Below are 25,113 nucleotides of genomic sequence, written 5' to 3'. Positions count from 1 at the left end.
GAAAAATATATTCCTACCATTATGTAAATTAGCTGAATTCGGTTAAGCACTAAAAAGGTTATACCAGGCAGAGGGAAATACTACATGAGGCTTCTGGCATTGTGGTGGTGTTTTTATTTTGTATGTCTGCAGGATGTTTTTATCTGCTGTAGAAATAATGAAATAGCAAGAATGAGCACAGCACAAGACAGAGAAACACAGAGAAACACATTTGCCAATGTCATAATAAAATTATAAAGTGCAACATCAACTACCACAAGCTGATTTTAGTTCTTAACAGATTGTAAAATTTATCAGTAATTGGAAGAAAAAGAAAGGAAGAAAACAAAAACAAAAACTACTAACCTCATATAAGTGTGTTTCGATTCTCAAAGCTTGCCCAACACACCATCAAACACAAGAGTGACTTTGATGTCCGTTACTATGTTATGTCAGCAAAATTTTGCAATGTACTCTAGGGATTGCGTTTCAATGTGCCTTGTGTGTGTGGCGCTTAAGCTTGTTGGCCAATTCAAACCAATGTACTGTGAATTGTGAAGACACAACATAGGCCTATATTTTACAAATATCTACAATCCAAAACCTTGGATTCATTTACAAATTGTTTATTGTAGTCTTACACTTAACTTTATCCTTTATTTACAATGCACAATATCTTCAATATTTGTATCAAACCATTTCCACTGCATAGTTGCACTTTAGCTGAAATCCCATTGACCAACTCAAGCTCTTTTCCATGGTACTTATTGTTTAAATTTAAGGCTAGATCATAAATACTACTTTCATCAGCAGATTTATGTCACTAGTTACATAGTTCCTTTAGCAACCTGGGTTCAATACCCTGAACCCTCCCAGCAGTCTTGACACTGTTGTGAAAGATTGCGATGTTACTCTCCACTTCTCTCTGTACACGAGTGCCATCTGCAGGGTCAATAACTTCAACATAAAGAAGAAAAACACTTAAAAAACACTAACAAACCAACATACAGATATGAAAAGTGAGAACTTGCAGGGCACCATGAACTATCCTTGCTGCTTGTCTAATTGCAGTTTGATGTAACCAGATGTCTTTTCCGTTTTAGTCTCAGACATGCACAGCCAGAGCAATTCCCAGAGCATTAGTACTGTGATACTTGGCTTAGATTTAGAGGTTAATGGAGAAAGCGGATGCTTTTGCTGGTCGTCTATCAAACGGCCCTTTGACAGAGTGAGAGCAGACCTATCACTGGCAGCAAGCTTGCTTTTCAGATCTGGGCATCTTCTGCTTCAAGGTGTCTAAATGTGGAACTATATTCCATTTGGATTACAGACTAAATATATTTAAAATAGATCCCATATATTTTAAATAGACAAAAAGGGGGCTAATTTGGCATATGAAAAATGTTAGGATTACACATTAGAAAAATTATGTTTTCTTATGGATATAGCAGGAGCAGCCAACCTTGTTCCTGTAGATCCAAAATCCTCCAGAGCAGTAACAATGATTTCCGGTCAGTTTATCAATGATCTCCTGGTCCCAGCAGGCTGCAAGATGTAATATCTGTTAGCAGACATCCTTAGTCAGAGTGACTTACAATTGTTATGTTCTACATACAATTACTCATTTCTACAGCTGGGTTTTTACTGGAGCAATCTACAACAGTAGTACAACATTATCCCATTAGAGCGCTAACCACTACTCCACTGTGTGTGTATGTGTGGATTTCTAATTATATAACCAAAAAACTATTAACCGGTTGAAAGGGAACTAATGATTTAGGTTGACCTGTTGTTGCTTTTCAGGACTAGGGGTTGCCGCCCCTTGGCAATATTGGAAAAGCAGTTAAATATTAGCTATATTAGATCAATATTACTGCAATCTTTTTGTCCTAATATCTCAACAGAGTGCAGCATCAATGGTTTCCATAGGATTCATGAATAAAACCTATCTATACGTGGATTGAATCTAACCTCAAACTGACCCCCAGAAAAGTGAAAGAATGTAGAGTGACCATTAAAAAACATAAGAAAGGTTACAGACAAGATGAGGCCTCTCTTCCCACTGGGTGTATCTGATCCCTAGTAACTTACTGATCTCAGAATATAAGAACCTCACACAGTAACATCTTGAAAGATACCATAAAGTCAACTGCAACCAAAGAGCTGGTCAATGTCCAACTTCATTTAAAGAAGTATCTTTGTTGTATTGCTGGTTGTGTTGAGTGGCATGCATGTCATCCCTGCTTCAAGGCTGCTCTTTTAACACACCAGTGCTCTGTACTATAGTGCTCTTCAGTGTAATCTTGCAGACCAAAAGTGCTCCTTATCAGCTTCTTCCAACAGGGTATTTTTGCACATTTTCCATTCACACAGAAAGCCTGAGATTGCTTCCCATCACTAATTCAAATTGACATATAGGAGTTCCCACAGTTTCTCCATGCTGTTTTGCCCGCAGGTGGCGATGTTACAGGAAGCCCCATACCCCTTCCCCACAGTGGATGTCCCAGATCATGCCCACTACACCATCGGCGCTGTCATTCTGGCTGTGGGCATCACGGGCATTTTGGGCAACTTCCTGGTGATCTATGCCTTCAGCAGGTAAACCAGTGCTGGCTTTCGCTCCACCTCTCCTCTACTTCAGCCCTGAAGCCTGGTTCACACGCTACGGGTGTTAGGAATACAAGTCTAATTGAATCAGCCTTCGGGCAAAACCACTGAACCAAATGGGCGAATTTCAAGGGTTGATGAATCATGTAAACTTAAAACAAAAATGAAGATCTGCTTGATTTGACAAAATGACATAGATGATGATGCTCATGATTAATATTATTATATCTGACTGCTGCCTTTATTCAAGGCGGTTCCTTGTAAAGAATACAGATCAGTAGGAATCCCATAGTACAAATTATTGTTCAATTTGACTGTTAGTGTCAGGGAATCGATCAGCAATCTCCACTGTGGAAGAAGGTGTTATTGTTTAATTGTTGGTTCTATAGCCCTAGTGACTGCACAAGTAACAAATTACATTTCTATAACCAATTCCCAAAGCAGCAGTCTCCTTTTCACTCAGCAGCGGCTGCCTTCTGCTTTCACACCCGCTAACCCACCTGCTCAGCACAGGCAATAGAAGACAGGGCTGCAAAACTGTGCAAATTAACAATAGATAGCCCTGTCAGATATTTCAATACACTCTCAGGATCTGGAAACAGGAATGTAAGGGCATGCGGTGTAATTAAAATCACCTCAAATGTTAAGGTGAAAATACACTTTAAATAAAGTGTCACCGTGTACCGGTATGGTTTAAGACATATTTCATAAGCTTCCATAAGCTCTTAAATGAAACTGTCTAGTGGATGTGGAGAGCTTTAAGAGCTTTATCAAGAATAATAATGTGGCAGTCCCCAAAACTTTCTCTGTCACAGCAGCACTGGCTCAGAGCCGGGGTGCCAAACTCAGTCCCTGGAAAGCCACGGTGTCTCCAGACTTTTGTTCTGCTAGTACTAGTACTTAATGACCACTGCAAAGCAAGTGTGTAAGTCTGTTTTTTTTGTGTGTAGGAGCCGAAGCCTGAGGACCCCGGCCAACATGTTCATCATAAACCTGGCCATCACAGACCTCCTCATGTGTCTCACGCAGGCTCCTATTTTCTTCACCACCAGCATGCACAAGAGATGGATCTTTGGCGAGAAAGGTAACCACAGAAACCGAGACCCTTTTGGCTGCATAAGGATTCAACTTGTGATCCTGTCAGCCATTTCGGTGGATCTCCTCCAATCGTCTCTCATTTGGGCTACATTTTGAAGAAACCATGACAGTGCTGACTGGAGTTTTATGTTGTCTTGAAATGCTTTCAGCCCGTTCAATATAAACTGCACTAGTTTTGCCGATTCTCACTTCCCAGGTACCAAGAAATCACATTGATGCCCCCATACCCAAAACCTGCCTGCTCTATTATTGGTCATAGGCTGATGGTGTGATCGCTTGCATGTTGTTGATACACCCATTAGAAAACTATCCTGAAGTGCTTACTCTGTTCCCGGCAGTTTTTCCTTTCTGGGAACTGTGCTCTCTCTACCCATAAATCAATCCTCCACCTCCAAACTCCAGAGGAGCACCTTTGGCAATTACCTCAGTTTGCCTTGAATGCCCCACCCAAATGTTTAGAGCTAATTGCACTTGCCTACAGTTGCTTGTGTGGGAAGAAAAAGCATCAAGCCCATAAGTTTTAAAGAAAATGGCAGAAAATCTGTTGGCAATTGCAGGATTCATGTGGGATTGTGAAGCGAATAGATGAGCTGATGTGTTTTTGGATCCCAGGGACCATTTTGATGCGGCACACTCTCTTACAGGGAAAACAAAGACAATTATCAGAGTGGATTTGGAAGAGTGGGTGTTTGTCAGGCAGGTCACATTGGAGCGAGGCCAGCCATAGGTAAAGACAGAGATTGGAAAGCTGTTGCCAAGAGACGCGGGGTTTTGGTTGCTATCATTTATTGATGGCCTCCTCTGTGGCTGAAAGGGCAGTATTATCAGGCTTCCCTACACGTCTTAAACCAGTTTTGATTAGCACAAAAATGCCTTCAGACTGATCCTTAAGGAGTCATTGAAACCCAACGTTGCATTCTAATTCATAGTTGTCTATTAAAGAGAAAGACAGAAATATAGCAGTTTCTGAGTCAAAACAGAGTCAGTAAAAATGACAGACTGGTCTTTTTCTCACACGCTCTGGGTCAACATCTCTGGGTCAAGCCCTCCATTCTTGAAACCCTCCCTTAGCCTTTACCACTAATCCACCAAGAACTGGATACTGTAGATGTAAGCTCTGAACCATTTATTTTGGCTGGGTGCTTCTATAATGTTCCCTTATAGGACTTGGTAAAACATTTTTCTAGCCCCTTCCAAATCCACTTTCTTACAACCTGACCTACATTACATTCTATAAGAATAAAAAACATAAAAATATTAATCCCAGAATCCCTTGCTCCTAAACATCTGACCTCCTTCTAAGAAAAACCATCCCCCAGAAGTCTGAATAAATAAATAAATAAGTCTTGTTATGTAATGAGCCAAAGAGGGGGCAGTTATCTATTTGTCTCGGCTGAGTTGCAAGAGGGGATTGCTAATTACGATGATTTCTCCTGAAGAAGAAAGCAAGCCTATTGATGTCCAGGCTGAGAGTGCAATGAAGTGCACTGAAGAGTTGTGTTGTGCACACGGATGCGCTCGTGGACCGAAGACGGAGCTTCACTCTCGCAGAGCAGCAGCAGGCCCACGGGAAGCCTCTTCATCAGGCAGTAAGCTGCTCAACCATTTCAGAGATAAAGATGTGGGTTGACCTCACATTCTGCTGCCCATGTTCATTTGGAAAAGTGGAAAAGCTTTTGATTCCCCTCTAACGCTATTACTCTCTGTTTCCTTCCGCCAACAGTTGCCCCTCATTCGGGTTTCAGCGTTGACCTGATTCAGTAAAAGCATCCAGTAGTAATCTGGGTTATTTGCCTCTTTCCCACTGGCTATTAAAATAAACCATCTCTGTGTTTCGCTCGCCTACACGGTGGCCACCGCGAGTGGATTTACACTTTGGTTTCTGCTCCAGATATTGACAATTAGGTTCTGTAGCTGGATTCTATTGGTCCCGTAACACCCTTAAACAACCACATATTCATAACCCCATATGCGTACGGCTCACATCCCATACTTATTTGTATGTTTGTTTGTTTGTTTTTTGCTTGAGATGGATTCTTAATGTCAATTTGGCATTAACACAGAAAGTGCGAATGACTTGGCTTCCTGTTTAATTATAACACAAGTCACCTTAGAAAGGACACACATTCACAGAGCAGATTGACGTTTACATAGGCAGTATGGGAGTTTTGCTTGCACCTCCCTTTAAAACCCAATCCACTGGACTCCCATCGAAATCAGTGACAAACAAGGAATAATCAGTGTAGTTTGTCCAGTTGAAGCACAACTGTACCACATTAGTTATTAGCAGTTCTGATTCAGTCAATATTTGCTTTCAATTATTGAAATGCTTTCCCAAGACTTAACTTAGTTTAAAGGCAGTCATCATTAACCATATATGTATAATCTGGCCCATATAGAAAATGAATACATTCTAGCATATAACAATAGATTGAGGCACATTTCCAAACAATACTATTTGAAAATACACTTTTAAAGATGTTAATATATAGTTACGTGAATATATTCAGATCAGAGACGATTGCTTAAACATGACATGAATTTAGCCCAAGCCGTAACGCACATAGCCCAGCATGGGACAGAAATTGTGCTCTTAACTTCTATACACTCCAATGGAAACCAGCTCTGCTCTTTCATCAGCACGGGTTTCTGTGACCCTGATACTGATCGCTAATTGATTATATAGCAGGCTGGGTTCACAACCAGTCTGTGGCCTGAGGCAAGATGATAGAAGGGATTTCTTTGCCTGCTTTCCAATTGGGCATCATCGGAGTATAAAATAGCGTTGGGAGGCCAAGGGTTGGGGGAGCAGGGGTGCAGTGAAGTGACGTGAAGAACACACAACTCAAGATCAATTATATTGAAGGCCTGGGGGGCGCCACCCAATCTGCCCTGCCCACCTCCGCTTGTGCAGTGGTTTGTTTGTTACACTAATCGATGTGTGGAATGGAGGCGATTTAGGTTTAATATCGAATAGGATGAGCAAATTATAGCTCACTTCTGAAAAACATATTATTCTATTATTACAAGCCTTGATCCTGGAGAGTCCCAGTCCATCAGTTTCATAAGGCGGTTCAATCACTGGCGATATCAATCTTGATTATGTTGACTAATTAAGCCAATAACTGGTTCATTTATGTAGCTGGGAGCTGAGTTAGAGTGAACGGCAGAAGACCCTGTAACTGGGGCTTGAAACCCCAGTTGTAGAGTGTGTTCCTTGTGTTCCTCTTTGTCAGGATCTGCTTTATTTCACCTGGTATTTTAGGGAGCATTCTGTCCCAATTCATTGACTTAAAAAGACTTAAAATAAAAGTTATTTTAAAATGTTGGTAATTTAAATGAAAGCTTGACTGCTGTTTATTTGAAAGTATCACCAAACTGTGTAAGTTCAAAGAGGTACATTGGAATTCTCCCTCAAATGTACTCACACAATGGTGTTTGTTTGTTATTTCCTCTGTGTTGCCACTTGATCATCGAGTTGAGCAAGAGGGATGAATGATCTGTGTATCTGTTCTGCAGGCTGTGAGCTGTACGCATTCTGCGGTGCTCTCTTCGGCATCTGCTCCATGATCACCCTGATGGTGATCGCATTGGACCGATACTTCGTCATCACCCGCCCGCTGGCCTCCATTGGAGTGATGTCCCGCAAACGAGCGCTCGTCATCCTCTCCGTGGTGTGGCTGTACTCTCTGGGCTGGAGCCTGCCCCCTTTCTTCGGCTGGAGTGAGTAGGGACAGGGGCGGGCGGGGTTGGAGCTGGGAATGGGCTGAAAGCCATGGAGGTTCTGGAAGGGGCCGCAATCCAGCAATTATCTAGGTCTCCTTGGATCATCAACATCAAGTTGGTGGGAATGCACATTCACAAACTCAGACAAAAGACGGAAAGAATCAATGTGTAAAGCATTTCTTATCTTATTAAAGATGCTAGTGCGTTCCACACTGAAGCCTGTGTCAAATGACTGACAGCTGATCTCTGAGGTTGAAGGCATCAGCCATTCTGCCCAAGTGTAACGCAAAACAACCTCAGGCTCCCTCTGAAGAATTGCCATCTGCTGCAAAAGAGCCCAAAAGAAGCTGGAGATGTGAGCTGCATATAACATGTTTCTATTTTCTTTTTGGGAGTTAAGATGTATACTTCTTCCTTTGAATGGGTTTCTAATCAGGGCATTTAACAGGGTAAATGACTGCAGCTCTGGTGTTGTGGCAAAAGAGATGGGGAGGACTCTAGGACATGGAAGCACTGTAGTGTTGACACAAGTGAAGTTATCTGAGAGCTGTTTTGAAATTAAATTCATTCTAATGTAATTCTAAGTAATTCCCTATTTATTCCCTCTTTCCCTGAAACCATTTTGGGATCAAGTTGAAAACCCCGTCCCTTGGGTTACAGCAACAAACTACTGAAATCAATCTGACTGTAAGATGTATGGTTTATAACTGTAGCATTTGCAAGTTTCACCATCACAGCAGAAGTGTGGAAAGGGGAAGGAGGACAGAAGAGGGTGTAGAGAAATAATGCTGGAAGAGTGAAATCAGGAGGAAGAGAAGTGAGAAAAGTAAAGTGGAGGACCTTTGGGAACAAGCAAGAGAGAGACAGAGAGTAGGCTTCGAAATGAGCAGTGGAAATCCTCATTATCCACATTGTTCAAGCAAGGAACTTGGCCATGAACCAAAGCACGATCTAAATACCAGGCACACACCAATTCAAACAGTGGCTCTGCACACGGGCGCTCTGATTCATTGGGTTTCATTGTTGGTTTCTGCTTCCATCTACAAAAATGCATGCAAGTGGGAGCAGCGGAGCGAACCCAGGCTGACAGAATGAAACGGGAGCTAAGAACACATCACCCAAGGCCATGCCGATGTCTTAGTGCGCAACGATGAGATAGCAGCTCTGGGCACAAAGACAGACAAGGCTTTTGTGCGCGTGTACGCGGTGCAGTAAGCAGTATTTCTTTGGGGGCTTGCCACTTTGTTTTGATTAGATCTTTCAGACGGCCTAGTGGTATAAAATGACAGCATCACTGGCTTTAAATGGGTATCGCGTGAGTGCTTCCCTAACCACATACCAATCAATGTGGAAATAAATAAATAAGTCAATGCAAATAATAAATCAATCTCCCACTTGAGGGTTAGATGTGGATTGCTTTTATTTTTGTTTTCGCACTGAATGAGGCTCAATGAATCTTGACAATTGATTCCGTTTCTAACACAGCTTGTGCAGCAGGGTCTGTCATGGAATTTTAAAGAGGTGTCAGTTTTACAAAATATATCAGTTCCAATCTTCGCTCTTTCCTCGTTATTTTGCACATATTTATTGACTTCGATTGTTTTGTCAATATCATATATGTATGCCCCTAATTCAATGGTCCAGTCACTTATTCCAAGAGGGTCACAGTAGCAGAGAATTGAGCAAAAAACAGAAGACATGGTGGCCCCCAGGAATGTAATTCTCCACCACTGCCTTGTTAAGATGAGTAGACCCTTCCTCCCTCAAAAAATAAAGCAACCTTGTCCAACTTTGTGTTCTTCCAAAAAAGACAAAAACAAAAACACAGCCCTCAATCTACAAATCAAGAGATTTAACACACAAGTTTTCAATCGAACACTGTCAGAATTGGGCACCCTACAATAAATCTGAAGACTCTTGATTTGTAGATTTGGGCTGTTTCTGTGTTTCTTATTTTCACTCTCACAGTACTGCCAAGCTGACAACTGCGAAGCCCTTCAAACTTGAGGGTTTTGGCCACGCAACTGAGTGTACTGAGTGTGGAGTCTACCTCTCTCTGTCCCCCTACAGGCGCCTATATACCTGAGGGCCTCCTGACCTCGTGTACCTGGGACTACATGACCTTCACCCCCTCGGTGCGGGCCTACACAATGCTGCTCTTTACCTTTGTCTTCTTCATCCCATTGATTGTCATCATGTACTGCTACTTCTTCATCTTCAGGGCCATTCGCGCAACCAACAAGTGAGTACATGGCAGACCAACGAGAGGCATTTGCCCCCTCTGTAAGATTTTATATAAACAACACCTTGATGATTTTTACATGTTTGCACTACTGGAAAAGTCAGCTAGAAAATCTTTTACACGACTGTCGCTAACATAATTGAATACATTTCATCCTTGATTTATTTTGCAGCTGGTTTCAGACAAGTATTATGTAATACACTGTAATACAGCTCGCCTCATCACAATCACATCGATCACTTTAAACACCAGGAAATAACTGACTGAACAGGAAGTTATTTAATCACACTGACAGGAAATTGTGAAATATACAGGAAGGAATTTCCATATCGCCTGTTTATTTCGAGATCTTGAAAATTATTTGAGATACTTGAACATGATCGAGATATCTGTGAATATTTAAAGATATCTTAAAATGCAGTTTATAAATTATAACGACTTGCTATATTTAAGATTAGCGACCTCTTATGTTTAAAATTAGTCCTACTACATTCAGTAATTCCAGAGTGAGGTGTGTGTCACAGCTGCCAGTCCAGGCGATATATTTCTAACTGTCTTGGTTGCCTTTCACTTCTCATATATGTGAGTCACTGCAGACCTGTTGAGTCTAGTGACACGGAATGACACAGCACTCTTAACTGCTCTGAGTTCAAGTAGACACTGTGCAGTCAAGTGCAGAGACCTTGTAGCCTTTAATTTGGATGCCCAAGGCTTTCTGGATAAGTATGACTATCCTGTCCCCCACAGTTTGAATTTGTCCAGTGTTAAAATTCCCAATCCATTCCTATATAACAGTGATTCTTATTAAATGTCCTGCAGGCCAGAAGTGTCCCCCAGACACACAGCATGTGGGCCCTTGACTGCCTCTGTCTAACTTGTACAGGGGTTTTAAATATATGTATTATTTATATTTGATCTTCAGCCAGCAGTAGATGTATCTAAAACGTATCCCATTACGATCTCCAGTGGATTCCAAGGAAAGTGAGAATATATGGCACCAGAAAGGACTGAACGAGATCCTCTGATTATTGTGCCTCTAGAAATCAACCAAGCAGGTTTGAGCAACGCTCTTCTTTTGCTCCATACCCATCTTGTGTTCTCGTAGGGCGGTGAGCAGAATCAGCAGCGATGACAACAAGGACTCAGTGAAGAAGTTCACCCGGATGAAGAATGAGTGGAAGATGGCCAAGATTGCACTCATTGTCATCCTCCTCTATGTCATCTCCTGGTCGCCGTACTCCACTGTGGCCCTCACTGCCTTTGCCGGGTAAGGAAGCTCCATTTAATATAAAAAATACTCTCAACTAAGACAGCCAACTTAATTTTATTCCAATTCCAGTCACATCCAAATTTATTTCAATATTTTATGTGACTGTCACCATAACATGAAGCACTGCAGTTTTGTTATTATAGCTCCTTTTTAGTACCGTGGAAGAGGAGTGTGCACAAAGTGGTTGTTGACTTGACATATAGGTCTTATGGCCTGACCTTTTAAAGTAATTAAGAGATCGAATTTGGTTTATTGTGCATCGTTTATTGTCTCTCTCTTTCTCTCCTCCTCTGCATCTGGAAAATTGTGTTGTAGAGGGGAAGTGATGCATACTTCACTTTGCAAACAGTCTTTCAAGATGGGGAATGCAAACAAATTAGGAAACTGAGACCTAAGTGATGATCCTAGATTTTACCCATACGATTTTAAATCTGGTGAACTTTATAACAGCCCTACCATATTTAAATCCACATCCTGGACACAGAGACCATACAACCCTTGCAAAATGGTGCAGATCCAAAAAATACACTTTTGGTAACTCTGCTGTTTACACTGAGGCAAGTGGTCACATAGAAAGCAAATAATAAGCTTATGCACAGTGTTAAAAGTGGACAAAACCATAGTTTCACTAAAGCTTTTTTTATATCCAAAGGCTGGGCATATCCCTCTCTGTAATAGCCCTTACTGCCCCCTGCAGGTAGAGGGAAGTAGTGCTCCATTTTTAGTCGTTCAAGTTACCTTATGTCTCTTCTACAGAAGCTGTCAGACCGATACAGTGAGTTGAATTGTAGAACTGTGGTCTCTTCAGTGTCATACGATCTGGACTGACAGTGCGTTTTCTCTCTCTCTTTGTCTCTGATTCAGCTACTCTGATCTCCTGACCCCGTATATGAACTCTGTCCCAGCTGTGATCGCTAAGGCTTCAGCCATCCACAACCCCATCATCTATGCCATCACCCACCCCAAATACAGGTGGGTATCTGCTGCTGACCACATACAGCACATCAACTTTAGCATTCATTGCTATATGGAATTCTTCACTCAGTGTTTCTGAAGAGGCAGCCCAACAGTTGTTATTTATTCCCTTTTTTGTTACTACTTCTACTTCTGCTACTTCTGTCTCCTGTATAATTGTCTCTGATCCATAGCATTAAAATTGGCATGGCCAAGCCTGTTACACACTTAAAAACATTTCCCATTCTGTACAACTTGCAGTCTGTCACATGAAAATGCATTAGACCCGTCTAAGCAGCTGCACTGATTTTAATCTGATAATCTAGGCTAGACTAATCTAAATTATATACAAAATCAAGACTGATGAATTTACAGCCGCCTCCCTCCCCAAGCAGGGAATCTAAATATGCTGTCTGATATTATCCTACTGAATGATTGGTCTAGTAAATGACAGGATTATCCCTGACCACATTGCACAGCTCTATAGGATGTGTGTTCGCTCTGCCTCTGTCTGTGTGACCAGACTTGATGTATGTTGTGTTCCAGGTCAGCCATCGCCAAGTACATCCCCTGCCTGGGAGTCCTGCTCCGCATCCCTCGCAAGGATTCACGCTATTCCAGCAGCTTTCCCTCCACCCGCCGATCTACTGTCACCAGCCAGTCCTCCGAGATCAGCTCTGTGTATCATCGTGGCGCCAAAGCCCGGCTCTCCTCTGCCTCCGACAGCGAGTCCGTACGTGCCCCACCGTCTTACCCGAACCTTTCTGTCTATCAGCACTTGCTTGTGACATTCCCGAAACAGTACATGGTTCAAGTGCTTTGAGGTCACTATCCAATACAAGGCACTATATCCATTTTAAGGTATTGTATCATATCGGATCCAAAGAAACAGGAATGGGAGTTCCTAAAACCCCAGCTTTGTTTTCTTTTCCCTGCAAGTCATATCACTGAATGCAACAAAACAAAATGGAGCAGCCAAAACACATCAGGCTAGTTTAGCACAGTGTTCATCGCCGACACGCAGAAGACAACAGGCGTGTGAGGGCTGTAAGAGGGGAAAACTGAACAATGTTGTGTTGGCCTCGTCTAAATGTGCTTTGTGCTTCTGTGTGCCCCAGGGATGGACAGACACAGAGGCCGATCTCTCCAGCCTCAACTCGCGGCCGGCCAGCCGCCAGGTCTCCTGCAAGATCAGCAAGGACACAGCAGAGGTGAGCGACTTCAAGGCCAAATCCAAGCTGAAGAGCCACGACTCAGGCATCTTCGAGAAGGTAACCGCCCCGGCTGTGCCAGGCCTGTGCCGCCATGACCACGTGAGTGTGTGTGGGAGAGGACGGTCCTGATCTCAGCACTGGGCCATGCTCGGCACCGAGTGGGGTGGTTGGGGGACCCTCATATCCATCACTACAGTGCTTCCCAGGCCAGGCGTGGGGGTGGGGAGGAGGATCGCTGTCTTTTCTGGTTTCCATTTCAACCACTCTCCATTGCATTGTCTTAAATATTAAGGTCTTAAATGGTCAGTTTGTCCATTCTATTCACACACTCAATTAAGGTGGAATTCGAGGCAGAGGGTTAAAGCTATTATCCAACACCAATAGAATTAGTGTTAATTAAGGTCTTATCAAAGAGTCCAGTTAAAAGTTAAAGGCTCTTTGTCAGAAAGAAGGGCAACCAGCAGACACAGTGGTGTCCCAGAACCAGGAATGGGAAACACTGGACTAGTCTTCATTATGAAATAGTGTTCTTCTAATCTGTTCCTCAAGGGTCAGCGTGCCTCTGGTTTTCGACCAATCAATCAAATCGTATCTGTTTGGTGCCAACTGCATGTCTCGAGGTGCTGGTCAAAGAAAAAAAAAAAAAAAAAGAAAAAAAAAAAAAAAGACAGCACAAAAAACTCAGGTATCAAACATTAAAAGCCATCACAATGCCTTTTCGTTCACAGCTGATCATTCACGTACTGTATCTGACCCAATCAAGCCCAGTGCCCTGGTCTAATAGCAGGGGAGCATTTAAAGACACCTATAAACCTGCTGGGTTGGTGCCCTACAGAGATGGATTTGAAGAACACTGCCACAAAATCTTCAGTGGCATTTCATCAGATAAATACCATGACACTCATTTCAGTGTCCTCCTGTTGTTTTCTTGACCTGCTTTGGTAAAAAAAAAAACTAAACTAGCTATTCTATTTGTTATTGATTGATTTGTGTGCAAGATGCCTGTATGCCAGGCTATTTACAGTGTTTAGAGGAGTACGACATAAAATACTCAATTTAAATTACCCTTTACATGCTATATTCTAAAAGAATCAATCAATCAATTTGTGTGTGTGTGTGTGTGTGTGTTATGACAAACACACCAATATCAAGAGCTGCATTTGGTGTTTCAACACTCAGCACACTTTCTTACTTTTCCAGAAATGGCGGGACAGGAAAACCAAACTGTGAGTCAGAGACTGGAGGAACGATCTCCTTTATCTTGTCACTGGCAGTCATAACGAACAATGTAGTTGTTCAGCTACCTAACGCTGCCCCTACCTGTTTATCTAGTAATTTAATTACTGTGAACTTGACAAAGACATATTGGCGCTTGTTTTGTGGTTTGCCTAACCAGATTGTCTGTGTGATTAAGTTATATGCCATTAAAAATGAATGACTGTGTTTGTAATACAAATAGTAATCAGTTACACCAAAACATATACCATGATGTTCTGCTTTCCCATTACAGTTTTGTAATTGCAGAGCAATAACAATACAGTTTAAAGTCAAGTCTGCAATTACATGGTTAAGCAATTTCAGCCTTCTCCTTTGTCCTCTTAATTGCAACAGCTGCTGTCATACTACAGTCAAATTATAATCAAATTCGAGCAATGTACCCACGGTAGACGTGAACCGCCTTCCACCGTTTTCACAGGAAAATGAGATCAATCCTTCAAATCCCCATTTAATGTCATTCTAAGATGAATATGTCTTTTGCATGAATTTACATGAGCAATTAGAGAGGACAGAGTAAAACCATTTACCATTCCAACACCCCCACCGAGATGTGCAGGTTATTTTCATTTGGGTGGTCAAGGGTGTAATTGGGGTGGGAAAAATTAATCAGATGAGATATAGGAGTCTCATTACTTTTGCTTTGTGTTCACAGGATTTAAAAACAGCTGTACCTAAAAATGCCACTATACAGTACTGTATATGATATGTATCCATAGTGCATTCCCGCTGAAGGGCAATCATATTAAAATAAAAATGATTGCCATGTTTAGCATTGAACTTGTAAGAATTGGGGGATCTTAGACACGGTTTGGGAGCTTAAGTGCTCAGTGTGATACACAAGAGCGGCAGTTACAGACAGCCTTCAGTCCTGAGCCACAAAGCTCCACGCATGTAATTAGATGGCAGATTAGAGGAAAGGATAAGCATTTTAAACACAGTTAGCTGTGGCTTCTGCAATGGGAAAGAAAGGAATACAATGTGAGCCTATGCAGAGTCCAAGAAAGTCTCTAGAGGAATGCAGATTTCTATTTTTCTTGTTGTTGTTGTTATTATTATTATTATTATTATTATTAATGTATATATTTATTTATATTCCAGTTTAATTTGGATAATTAATTGTGGCAGCTAGAGGTTCCAAGGCCATTATTTAGGTCAGTGCAAAAGAGGCCAATATAGAGGCTAAATAAAACTCCATTATGGTGCGATTATTGTTGGGTTTAATTCTTTGGTCTAATCTGGTATGATCTTTGATGTAATCCTCTTCGCTCACTTTCCCCCTGGCAACACAAAGGTTGCTGCTCTGATTTCCGCTGTTGGGTCTCATGTGAGCAGCCTAGGTTCAGACAAAATGACCAGGGCATTCTAAGGACATCGAAAGCGGGGACCTTGAGAAAACGAGATTGGATAAAACTAGCTTTTATGGCCTGGCCTCACAGTGACTTTGAACGACGACGGAAATCAACAACTACTGTATCCAGGAATTGCGAAGGTCTTTACTGAAAATGCTCTCTGCTTAGACCTGTCCTCTGTTGTGTGTGTGTGTGTGTGTGTGTGTGTGTGTGTGTGTGTGTGTGTGTGTGTGTGTGTGTGTGTGTGTGTGTGTGTGTGTGTGTGTATTTCCCCATGGAAATAATGTGTTGCCCAATTTTCCCTTATTCCTACCTCGCCTGAATTTAAAACATCAGCCTTCTGCACTAGGACCTGTATGACTCACAAGGCCAAGATACCAGAAACAGACGTGTTTGTGTCCACTCACATACTGTGCATTGTATCTCTACATATATACCAGAGCCACAAAAGAGCTTGTGTTGTATTCATCATCCACTCTTAATAACTGTCAACAAACTAACATCCTACAAATGCAACAAAAAATGATACCATATCCAAACCAAACTCTTCAACTTCAAACTCTTCCAAACCCTGAATTTGGGAGAAGAAGCAACTCCCATTTCCCCATGTTGTTCTATTACGTAATGAACCCTGTCAGCCAAGCAAGCAAGTACTTCCTTGTTGGGTGGGCCAGAAATTGGATGCTCCAGTCCTGTCAATGAATATGCCTCATATGCCTCACCCTTCATTCTCAACCCTCGCCAATAGGATTGTCCCATTCTCTTGAAGCATTTCCATTAACAGTCATTGCAAGACAGTTCGGAGAAAAAATGGGGAAGTGATCAGGTAGATGCTAACGTCCTCCTCGGTGCAGCGGAGTCTCCATATTTCTACACTGATGAGCTTGAAAGTGTTTCTCTCCCAGGCTGTTAGTTTGAATATGTCTGTATATATTTATGCCATCTTTGTTGTGCGAATTAACTACATAGAGGTCACTGCACTATCTAACCTTCTGCTGCTCTCCCCCAGACCTCTGTGGATGCTGAAGACATTTCCATGAGTGAGGTGGGCCTTTCCCAGAGCAGCTCTCCAACCACCGTGAGTACGATTGTAAAGAGAATTGCATTGTGGGCAGAGCATTGCTATATGTTACATTGCTGTACAAAATGAAAAGTGTTTCCAGTTGTTTGGAAAGCTGTCTTTGAGTTACAACATGAAGGGCGGACAAAAGGTATAAGAGATGTGGTTGAATTGAGTGACGTTAATTACAAATAAAGAATTGAAATATGAAAACACTCAGGAAAGAAAAGGATTTCATCTGTAACACTTATAGGATGTGAAAGGCCCTTCAGACAGACATAATTGGCAGTATTTTAGTAGCGCCTTCAGGATGAATGGATTTCGAACTGACAGAGCCAATAAACTGAAATGGCGTTTTCTTGTTTTCTTTAAAGAAAAGACTTTAAGAAGTGGAGTAGAGGAGGCTTTGGTAGAAGTGTTGATAAACTTATGACTTCAGAATCTCAATCCAGTGTACTGGGAAAAAAATATTTTTCTAGTCCAAGGGTCCCAAACATATTCGGCAGATTTTATAGATCTGCAAATCATCACAAGCTCAAGGTCTGGAGGAACAAAATGGGTTTGACTGGTCCAATTAAACCCTGAATTCATTCACGGAGTTAATTAACAGATTAACTGGAATGAAAACTAGAAATGGCCCCTGAGCATTAACGATCACTTTCGTAGTCTATTGTGCATTTGAAGCCTTTATTTTGTCATTTGGGAACTAACCTTCTTTGACTCAGCTATTTTCTTCACTGTGAAGGCAGGTGATGTCACAGAGGGAATGAAGGGAGTGTCTGGGCGGATCCCCAGCATCGTCATCACCTCTGAGCTAAGCCCCGCATTCCTGCCCACCATCAGCTCCAGCGGCCGCACCTCCCATGTCAGAACAGCCAATAGCAGCGTGGGGGCGGCCTCTATCACCGTGGACCCACTGGGGGGAATCCCGTCCCCTTCCCATGAGACCCCAAGTCTGCATGACAGCAGCTGAACACACCTGCCCAGCCCGATTCTAACCGAAAATGTATTTTTTATATCTAATAATTTAATGTCTTTAGGAAACATAAGCTGCATGCACCTTTTCTACACCTCTGATCACCTGTGTAGTGCCACACCATTCTGTATTTGTTGACAAACACTCACACAGGTTAAAGACGTAGACTGCCATCAAATCTAACTTGGCATAGATAGTCTGCTCTTTTAGTTAAGATTTTGCTGAATGTTCCAAAAAACTTAATGAGATCAGATGAGTGTTTTAATTTTTATGTTTTTTCTTTGGTTAAGATCAATTAAATCAAACCCTGCACCTTGTTGGACCAAAGAGGTCACATGCAGTGCTGGATATTAGAATCAGAACAGTGCTACCCTGGAGATCTATCCAGACAAAAAGTCCAGACACATGTGGTGGCCGTCACCTGGAGTCTGTCCACACAGTACCAAGCTTGGTTAACCCTTACACCTGGGCGGTTTACAGAGACAGGTGATAGACCCTCTGATTCTAATCTCCCTTAGTGAACTGCAGCTGTGGCACACAAAGCAGGGGAATCATTGCTGGGACTGGGGAGAAGTTTTGTCCTGAGTGAAACTGTTTCCATTAGAAGAAAGTCAACCACGGGACACAGCCCTGCCGTATTCAAATGGAAAGCCTGGCCACTGAGATCATAATGTATTCGACGCAACACCAAGCACAAAAGGGAGCTGACACAAATGCAGCAATATGTTGTAAGCTAGTCCTGCGTGTCATGCAGAAGTCTGATATTCATACTGTGGGCGAAGGCAGGTGCTGTAAGACCCAACTTAACCTTTCAAATTAGGAGATACACAGGAGATAAAGCCTCCGTTTGTTTATTGCCAGAGTAGTTCAATAATCAGTAAAAGGCCTCAGCGACAGGCTTTTCCCCATGTACTTTCAAGCCTCTTTTATCACTGCGCTTTAACCATTTCCCCCGGGTACGAACAGAATGCCCATGTCCCATTGAGGATGAAAGTGTCACTAAACTGCAGCATGTAACTCAGCATGCACCAGTCAAAGAGAGATAGGCAGCAGTTGGCAGGGTGGAGAAGAGGGGGGGATGCGAGGTTGTGCGAGTGCGTGTGTGTGTGTGTGTGTGTGTGTGTGTGACACGCTAATCAATCTGACAGCCTCTTTCCTCAGGCTCGGAAAATGCCAGGAAAAAAGAACCACACAAATTGCTATGGTATATGTCGTCTCCATGTTCTGGAATAGCCCGTGTTAAATCCCCACCAAAGATATCATCTGGATTCCAGTCGGACGCAACACAGCTCTGAGCTCTCCACTCCCCCTGCCCTCGTTCTCCCATTCACAGCGAGAAGCAAAGCCCAGAGCTGCAGTGTCACAAATAACAATGTGATGATATACAGTTAGCCATCACAAAGTTCTGCGTGACAAATTATTAATCTTAATGCATGTCAGCAAGACTGGGGTGTTTAAACTACAACTGCGGGACTATTCAGTCCCATCAAGCACATATTTTCCCTGTATATTAGGTTTAAATATTTGTATATACAATAATGGGTTTCACTGGCACCTGGAATATATACATAGTAAAACAAATATATGTACATTCTTTATTAAAACATGTATGTTACATAGCACCAAGCATAAAATTGAGCAGGCACAAACAGCAGTACCTGATAGTTTGGCCTCCTGTATCAAAATAGGATGACATTTACAGATGAAGACTGGAGTAAAATAAAGACAGTAGAGTTGATGGAAATTCATCCCAAAGGTGTATACATCAAAATCTAGGACACATTGGCCTATGGTTGCACGGTACAATTAATTAAAAAATCACATTAGATAGATTTATAGAGAACTAGAACATTCTACTGCAACTTTTAAAGCTAATTCAAGAATATTTTTCAAAACTGGGCAGACAAATATGACAAGGGCAAAGAATTAGCAGCAGGAATGTTAATACAAATAGTTTCAAATCTTGACAATACAGGCAAGTAAAAAAGCCCCCTTAATGTATGAATGTAGAATTTAAAGTGATGTTAAAACTCTGCATTGCTCAAGGCTTAATGTAGAATAACGGGTTCAGGTTTGGTCACCGCGTTCCAGAAAATATTTCGCTGCCCTGGAAAAGTTTGAAGAGCGCGCTGAATAATTCACACACAGACAGGCTAAAGAACAGCTTACGATGAGCCTCAATCTCTTGAGCCTTAAAACAGAGGAGACGGAGAGAGTGGATCTGGTTCAAGTATTCCTACGGTGTACGAATCAAAATCTATTAAATTAGAGCCAACCCCAAATGGCAACTATTAGCCAAACAGTGAAAGGAGTAGCCAAGGCCACAAGTGTTAACAGTATAAAGTATGGATCCTTCGAGCCCGATCTCCGAAGAAGCAGCAACTTGTATCGCCTGATACACCAGTTTTACTTAAAGCAGAGTGCCACCCATAGGCTACATTTTGTAACTGCATATTTTAATGTATACTTGGAGACAGACACTTCTAAGGCTCTATGCATTGTGCTGTATCTCATCTTGAATTGAGGCTGGAAACCAGACACAGTAAAAGAGAGTATTTGAATCTTGACTGCACTTCCTCTGGAAATGTGAGTAGCTTGGCTCAGTAGGTTGGCTCATCTGAAAGTAAAATTTAGTAGCTCAGCTCATTAACTCAAAGGAATAACAATTAATCAGATTCGTATCCTTGCAGCTTTTTTTTTTACATCCAGTAATGATTTTTTTAGTGTATCACACCACTGTAGTCAATCTACTGTATAACAATTAGTATTGTTCTATTTTTAATGCATTGTACTGTATTTAAAGTTAAAATGTCTATTACATTACAGATTATATAGGAATGGATGTATACCTTTTGGGGGAAGGAGGGACCACAGTTATAATATAAATATATATATGTATAAAATATTAAAGACATTGTCTATTGTAGATTATTTTTTGTTTTGTTGGTTTTATTGTTGGGGGTTTCACTGACGTCTGATTTTATTTTTTAAATAAACCTGCATTACCCAATATTACTGCAATTGTATATCTTGTTTTTGTCTTGTTTATTTTATGCATTGATGTTTTTTTATGGGTACAAGAGGTATCCTTCTTATTCAGAATGACAGAGTTGTTTTCTACTTGGAAAGCATGCACCTTCCAGAGAGAGAGGGAGAGAGCAAGAGAGAGAGAGAGAGAGAGAGAGAGAGACCCCTAACTAAACATAAATCAAGTGTATCATAAAACCAATGATCACAGAGCTTTGTGACGTTTTCTCCACACTTGAGAAGACAGGCTTTTATTTTGTATTATTTATTGCAAGAATTCAGTGGCTTCTAAAATTTTTGTCAAGGAGTCTGTGTGATGTCACTCAGTAGACCCCACCCCCATTTTAACCCCCACCCCAGGAATAGAAATAATGGATGAAAGGAGCATTTTCAAAAATGTTCTAATATTAGTGCTCTGTTTACCTGGACCCTCTTTGATGCAGGGTCACCACTGTCTATGATAGTTTTGAGGGCAATATGGGTGCAGGGAAAATAAGAAAATCTCTTATGTTTTCCTAAGACAGGAAGCTGTAAAGGGAGTTTTTTGGAATCTGACAACTTTCCAGACACTATGTGAATCCACTCAGTCTTTATTTACTTTGCAGATTGTTTGCCACGATGTATGCATGAAGTACAAGTCAGTGTGAACACGCAGTCCAGTAGTGTATCAGATGTATGAAACCCGGGTCAGGTCCCGTTGGGTAATACATTTCGTGGAACATGAGAAAGATAAGGTCGACTGGAATTAGGTTCATCCTCAAGGTAAAATGAATGTGAAAGTGCTCTAGTTGGCAGGAAAGATTAGCGATTTGTTTCTGCTCTGAATGTACGTCCCCCCTCCCCTTAACTTACTGATTGAAGCCCGCAGTGGGAGATCAGGGCTTCTCTTTGCAGTGCATTAGTAGTAATTAACAGATTGATTTAACTATGCTTTTTCCAGGTCCTAAGGGGGACTGAGCGAGAGGGTTGGGGTGACAGAGCCGAGATTACATCATGTCAAAGTGAAATCTCGATGGAAAAAAGCACCCCGAATCAAAAAGTGGAAAATCACTAATGCGCTGGATTACATTGTATATATATATATAAAATTCTGTGTATTGGTTTTTCCATTTAAGTACAGAAATACCATAGGACGATTTACGGAATGACACATTGCCCAATCCAGTATATGTTATATAAGGCATCATGAAATACTTAATCTTTTTCCAATTTACTAGGATTGCTGTATTTTATTTTATTTAAGACATTTTAAAATAGATCCCAGTGAACATCTACTGAGTGAGGGGGGAAAGACAGAAGAAAGAAGAGAAGGGTCAAGGGTGATAAAGAGAGAAGGTACAGGTGGCCATTTTGCATTCGGAAGAAAGAAACTGAAAAAGGTTATTGAAGGATCTAGCAACTGATTCAAAGACTAAAGTAAAGTGAAAGTAGTTACTTCAAAGGGTAGTTTTCATCAAGGAGAGTTCATTTTTGTGTAGATTCAGTTTGTTACTCAAGAATGTCACATATTTGTTGAGGGTGTTAAGATCGTGTGGTAGAGAAGAGATTTCCAGTTTCAGCAGTTTGTGTGAGGGCACATACGGAATAACCCCAATTTATTGTATTAAAATAATGAACGCATGGGATCCCACACACCCTGTGGAGTATCTGTCAAGCAGTTCCCTAGTGTTGGTAGAGAATGCATTATGCTGCTCAAAGGGTCTGCTGGTCTGTCTACATTTTCATTTCCACTGGTGGTGTAAAACGGGTCTTTGCAACTGATCTCCTTTTAAAGCTGTGAATTTACTTTTTGGACATTCTGCCTCCAGGGCACCAACTTTAGTTGTGATAAGATACTCATGTCAAAAGCTGGGCTAATAAGGATCAAGCAAAGGGAGGACTTGTCAGACAGACCTTTCTCTGTCCTGTGCGCTGAAGCATTACTGGAGTTTTATGTGGGCTGTCAGGGGGAGGCAAGTCTGCAGAGTGACTGATCTGAACTTTGGTCTGTGAGCTCCGGGGTCTAGAAGCAGGGTAGCGCCAGGGACAGTCTTACTACACGAGAGCTCAGTGTGCCATCTGCTGGACAGTGGTGGTCAGTGCAGAGTCCACTCATCGAGGGGGGTATTCTCGCCTCAATCTCACTCCCTGGTTTTCTAGCAACAATCAGCGTCAACAGACTGTCCCATAGGGAACGCTAACATGTTGCAGGGCTTAAGTAGAGCAGAGAAAAAACAACTGCATGTATTGAAAATATAGGTCTTAATTAAATTTAAATATACACAGTATTGTGGAATGCATTATTCTGCATTTAAACATTTGAATACAAAATAATAGGAAAATATTTGGAGGTGTTTCTTTACATTTCTCTACAATGTATGAAGGCATGAGATAGAGAGGAGAGGAGATAGATAAATGGATCAATGGAAGCAAATAGGTATGGATTGTTAAAAAGACTGTATTTTCCTGGATTTATTTCTATAGGCACAGAAGAACCGAATCCCAGATGTAAGCAAATTAAGATGAGGAAAACGCTGGCCTAAATGGTTTCATGGATCAATCGAGGGAAGTGTCCTGGAGAAAGAAAGCACTTTAATGGACGTGTAAAAGGAAACCTGGAGAAATGAGTGAACCGAACTGCAAAAACAAGCCAAAGGTGATAAAAGAAAGGCTCAAAAATGGACAAGAGAAGTGCAATGGGTGATAAGATTTGTACAAAAAAAACAATCAGGTCTGGACATACAGCTGGCACATGACATGCAAAAGAAAGTGCCAAGACCTTCATACAAGTGGCAGGGATGGACGTGGGCTGTAATGAAAAGTTACATTTGTAAAATGGTTAAGTGAGGCCCAATTCAGATTAGCAGGTTCAGGTTTGGCCACCACGTTCCAGAAAGGATTTCACTGCCCTGGAAAAAGTTCAAAGAAGAAAGAGCAGAACTATTCCAGCTCTCAAAGGAAATTCAGGTTAAAGCCCAGCTTAACACGTGCGGACATCGCTAAACAGAGGAGATGGAGACAGAGGGTCTGGTTAAAGTTTTCAAAGTCCTCCACAGTAACTAAAAGTCAAGCCATGAGCCAACTTCTAGCTGAACCGTCCAAGGAGAAGCCAAGGCCTCAAGTGGGGGTTTAAGTGATCATTTAAGACTGAAAACAGGCTCTGCTTCTTTACACAAGGGAGTGGTGGGTTTAAGCCAAGCTGAATAACTGGGGCCATTCCAGAGCAATATCAAGAGACTTCCACAAAATCAAGCATCATCAAAGGAAACTAAAATAGTGTGTTTAGCTGCAACTGCAAGTCAGGAAACACATTGAAAGGTAAAGGAGTGAGGGTGTTAACTCTCAATGTACGTATGTGATTATAGAAGTCGCCACAACTTTAACACCGTATTGCGTTTTTGTAATGCGTGACATTAAGCAGATGATATCAGAGAGGCTTACCGACCCCCCCCCCCCCCGACACCCTGCCACACACACACACCCACTGGGATAATCGTTTTATTGCGCATGGCATGATCCTGTACTAATCTGCTCTAATTTCTAATAAATCTTGGACAGGACTGATATTTTTGCATATAATTACGTGCGCTCCTCTCTGAAGTATTGCATTGCGGCCTTCAATTGTGGGTTCAGGGCAGGGACTGTTGCTAGACACCCCAAGCTGTGGTGATGGTGTGGGCAGAAGCTACTGCAGAAACACCACCTTTTCACATTTTATCTAGAGTGCCTGATTATCCTTCATATCTAGATCGCGGAAATCAAATCCTCTATGGCATTCTATATATCCTGATAAAGAAAGATAAGGTAATCTTCAGATAACTTCCAATATGAAGTTAATGCCAGCGCTTAAAATAGACCTTGAGCCTCAAAGAAGTGTCATTTCATTTCAATCTAAATTATTATTTTTTCTCTCTCTTTGTGTTAACTCTGCTGGACACTTCTAATGAAACGGCCAATCCCATACATATTTAGTGTAGTTAGAAATTGTAAAGATGTCTACTACTGATGTATTGATTTCGCAAATACACCAACGCCAATCACTTCGAAGACTTTCTCAGTTTGCAAAGCACAGTCAATCGCAGCCCCGACTATCACAAGATAATCCCTCACAAAGCTTTATTCTAGCAGCTGTCAAGAGTCAGAACAGCTCCGGTGCTGCAGGAGTCTAATCTCTGCCTGGCTCGGCCTCAGGTAAACACATAGGTAGGATGTCTGAAATAGCACGCTGATGTACTGAAATACAAAAACTGTCACACATTACAATGCATTCCCTCTGAATGGGGCTCAAGCAGAAAGGGAGTGAAAATATCACAGAGGTCATGGAAAAAACGTCTCTTCCCGCTGTAAATCACAA

The 25,113-nt window shown here is 41.7% G+C and overlaps 1 protein-coding gene across 1 annotated transcript in view; it reads left to right on the top strand.

Moving 5' to 3' along the window:
• opn4a (opsin 4a (melanopsin)) overlaps nt 1-20,684 on the top strand; it is a 48,755-nt gene extending 28,071 nt beyond the window's left edge. Inside the window, exons 2-11 of the mRNA XM_066693211.1 lie at nt 2,435-2,577; nt 3,537-3,670; nt 7,204-7,407; nt 9,481-9,652; nt 10,758-10,919; nt 11,787-11,894; nt 12,423-12,609; nt 12,995-13,147; nt 16,727-16,795; nt 17,523-20,684. Of these exons, the coding sequence (XP_066549308.1) occupies nt 2,435-2,577; nt 3,537-3,670; nt 7,204-7,407; nt 9,481-9,652; nt 10,758-10,919; nt 11,787-11,894; nt 12,423-12,609; nt 12,995-13,147; nt 16,727-16,795; nt 17,523-17,750 (1,560 nt within the window). The 3' untranslated portion in view covers nt 17,751-20,684. The remainder of the gene's footprint in view (nt 1-2,434; nt 2,578-3,536; nt 3,671-7,203; nt 7,408-9,480; nt 9,653-10,757; nt 10,920-11,786; nt 11,895-12,422; nt 12,610-12,994; nt 13,148-16,726; nt 16,796-17,522) is intronic.
• The last annotated feature ends 4,429 nt before the right edge of the window (nt 20,685-25,113 follow it).

Source organism: Amia ocellicauda, chromosome 20, assembly GCF_036373705.1.
Source record: "Amia ocellicauda isolate fAmiCal2 chromosome 20, fAmiCal2.hap1, whole genome shotgun sequence".
In the NCBI taxonomy this organism is placed as follows: domain Eukaryota; kingdom Metazoa; phylum Chordata; class Actinopteri; order Amiiformes; family Amiidae; genus Amia; species Amia ocellicauda.
The sequence above is the reverse complement of the archived record's forward strand: the minus strand, read 5'-3'. Positions and strand labels throughout refer to the sequence as shown.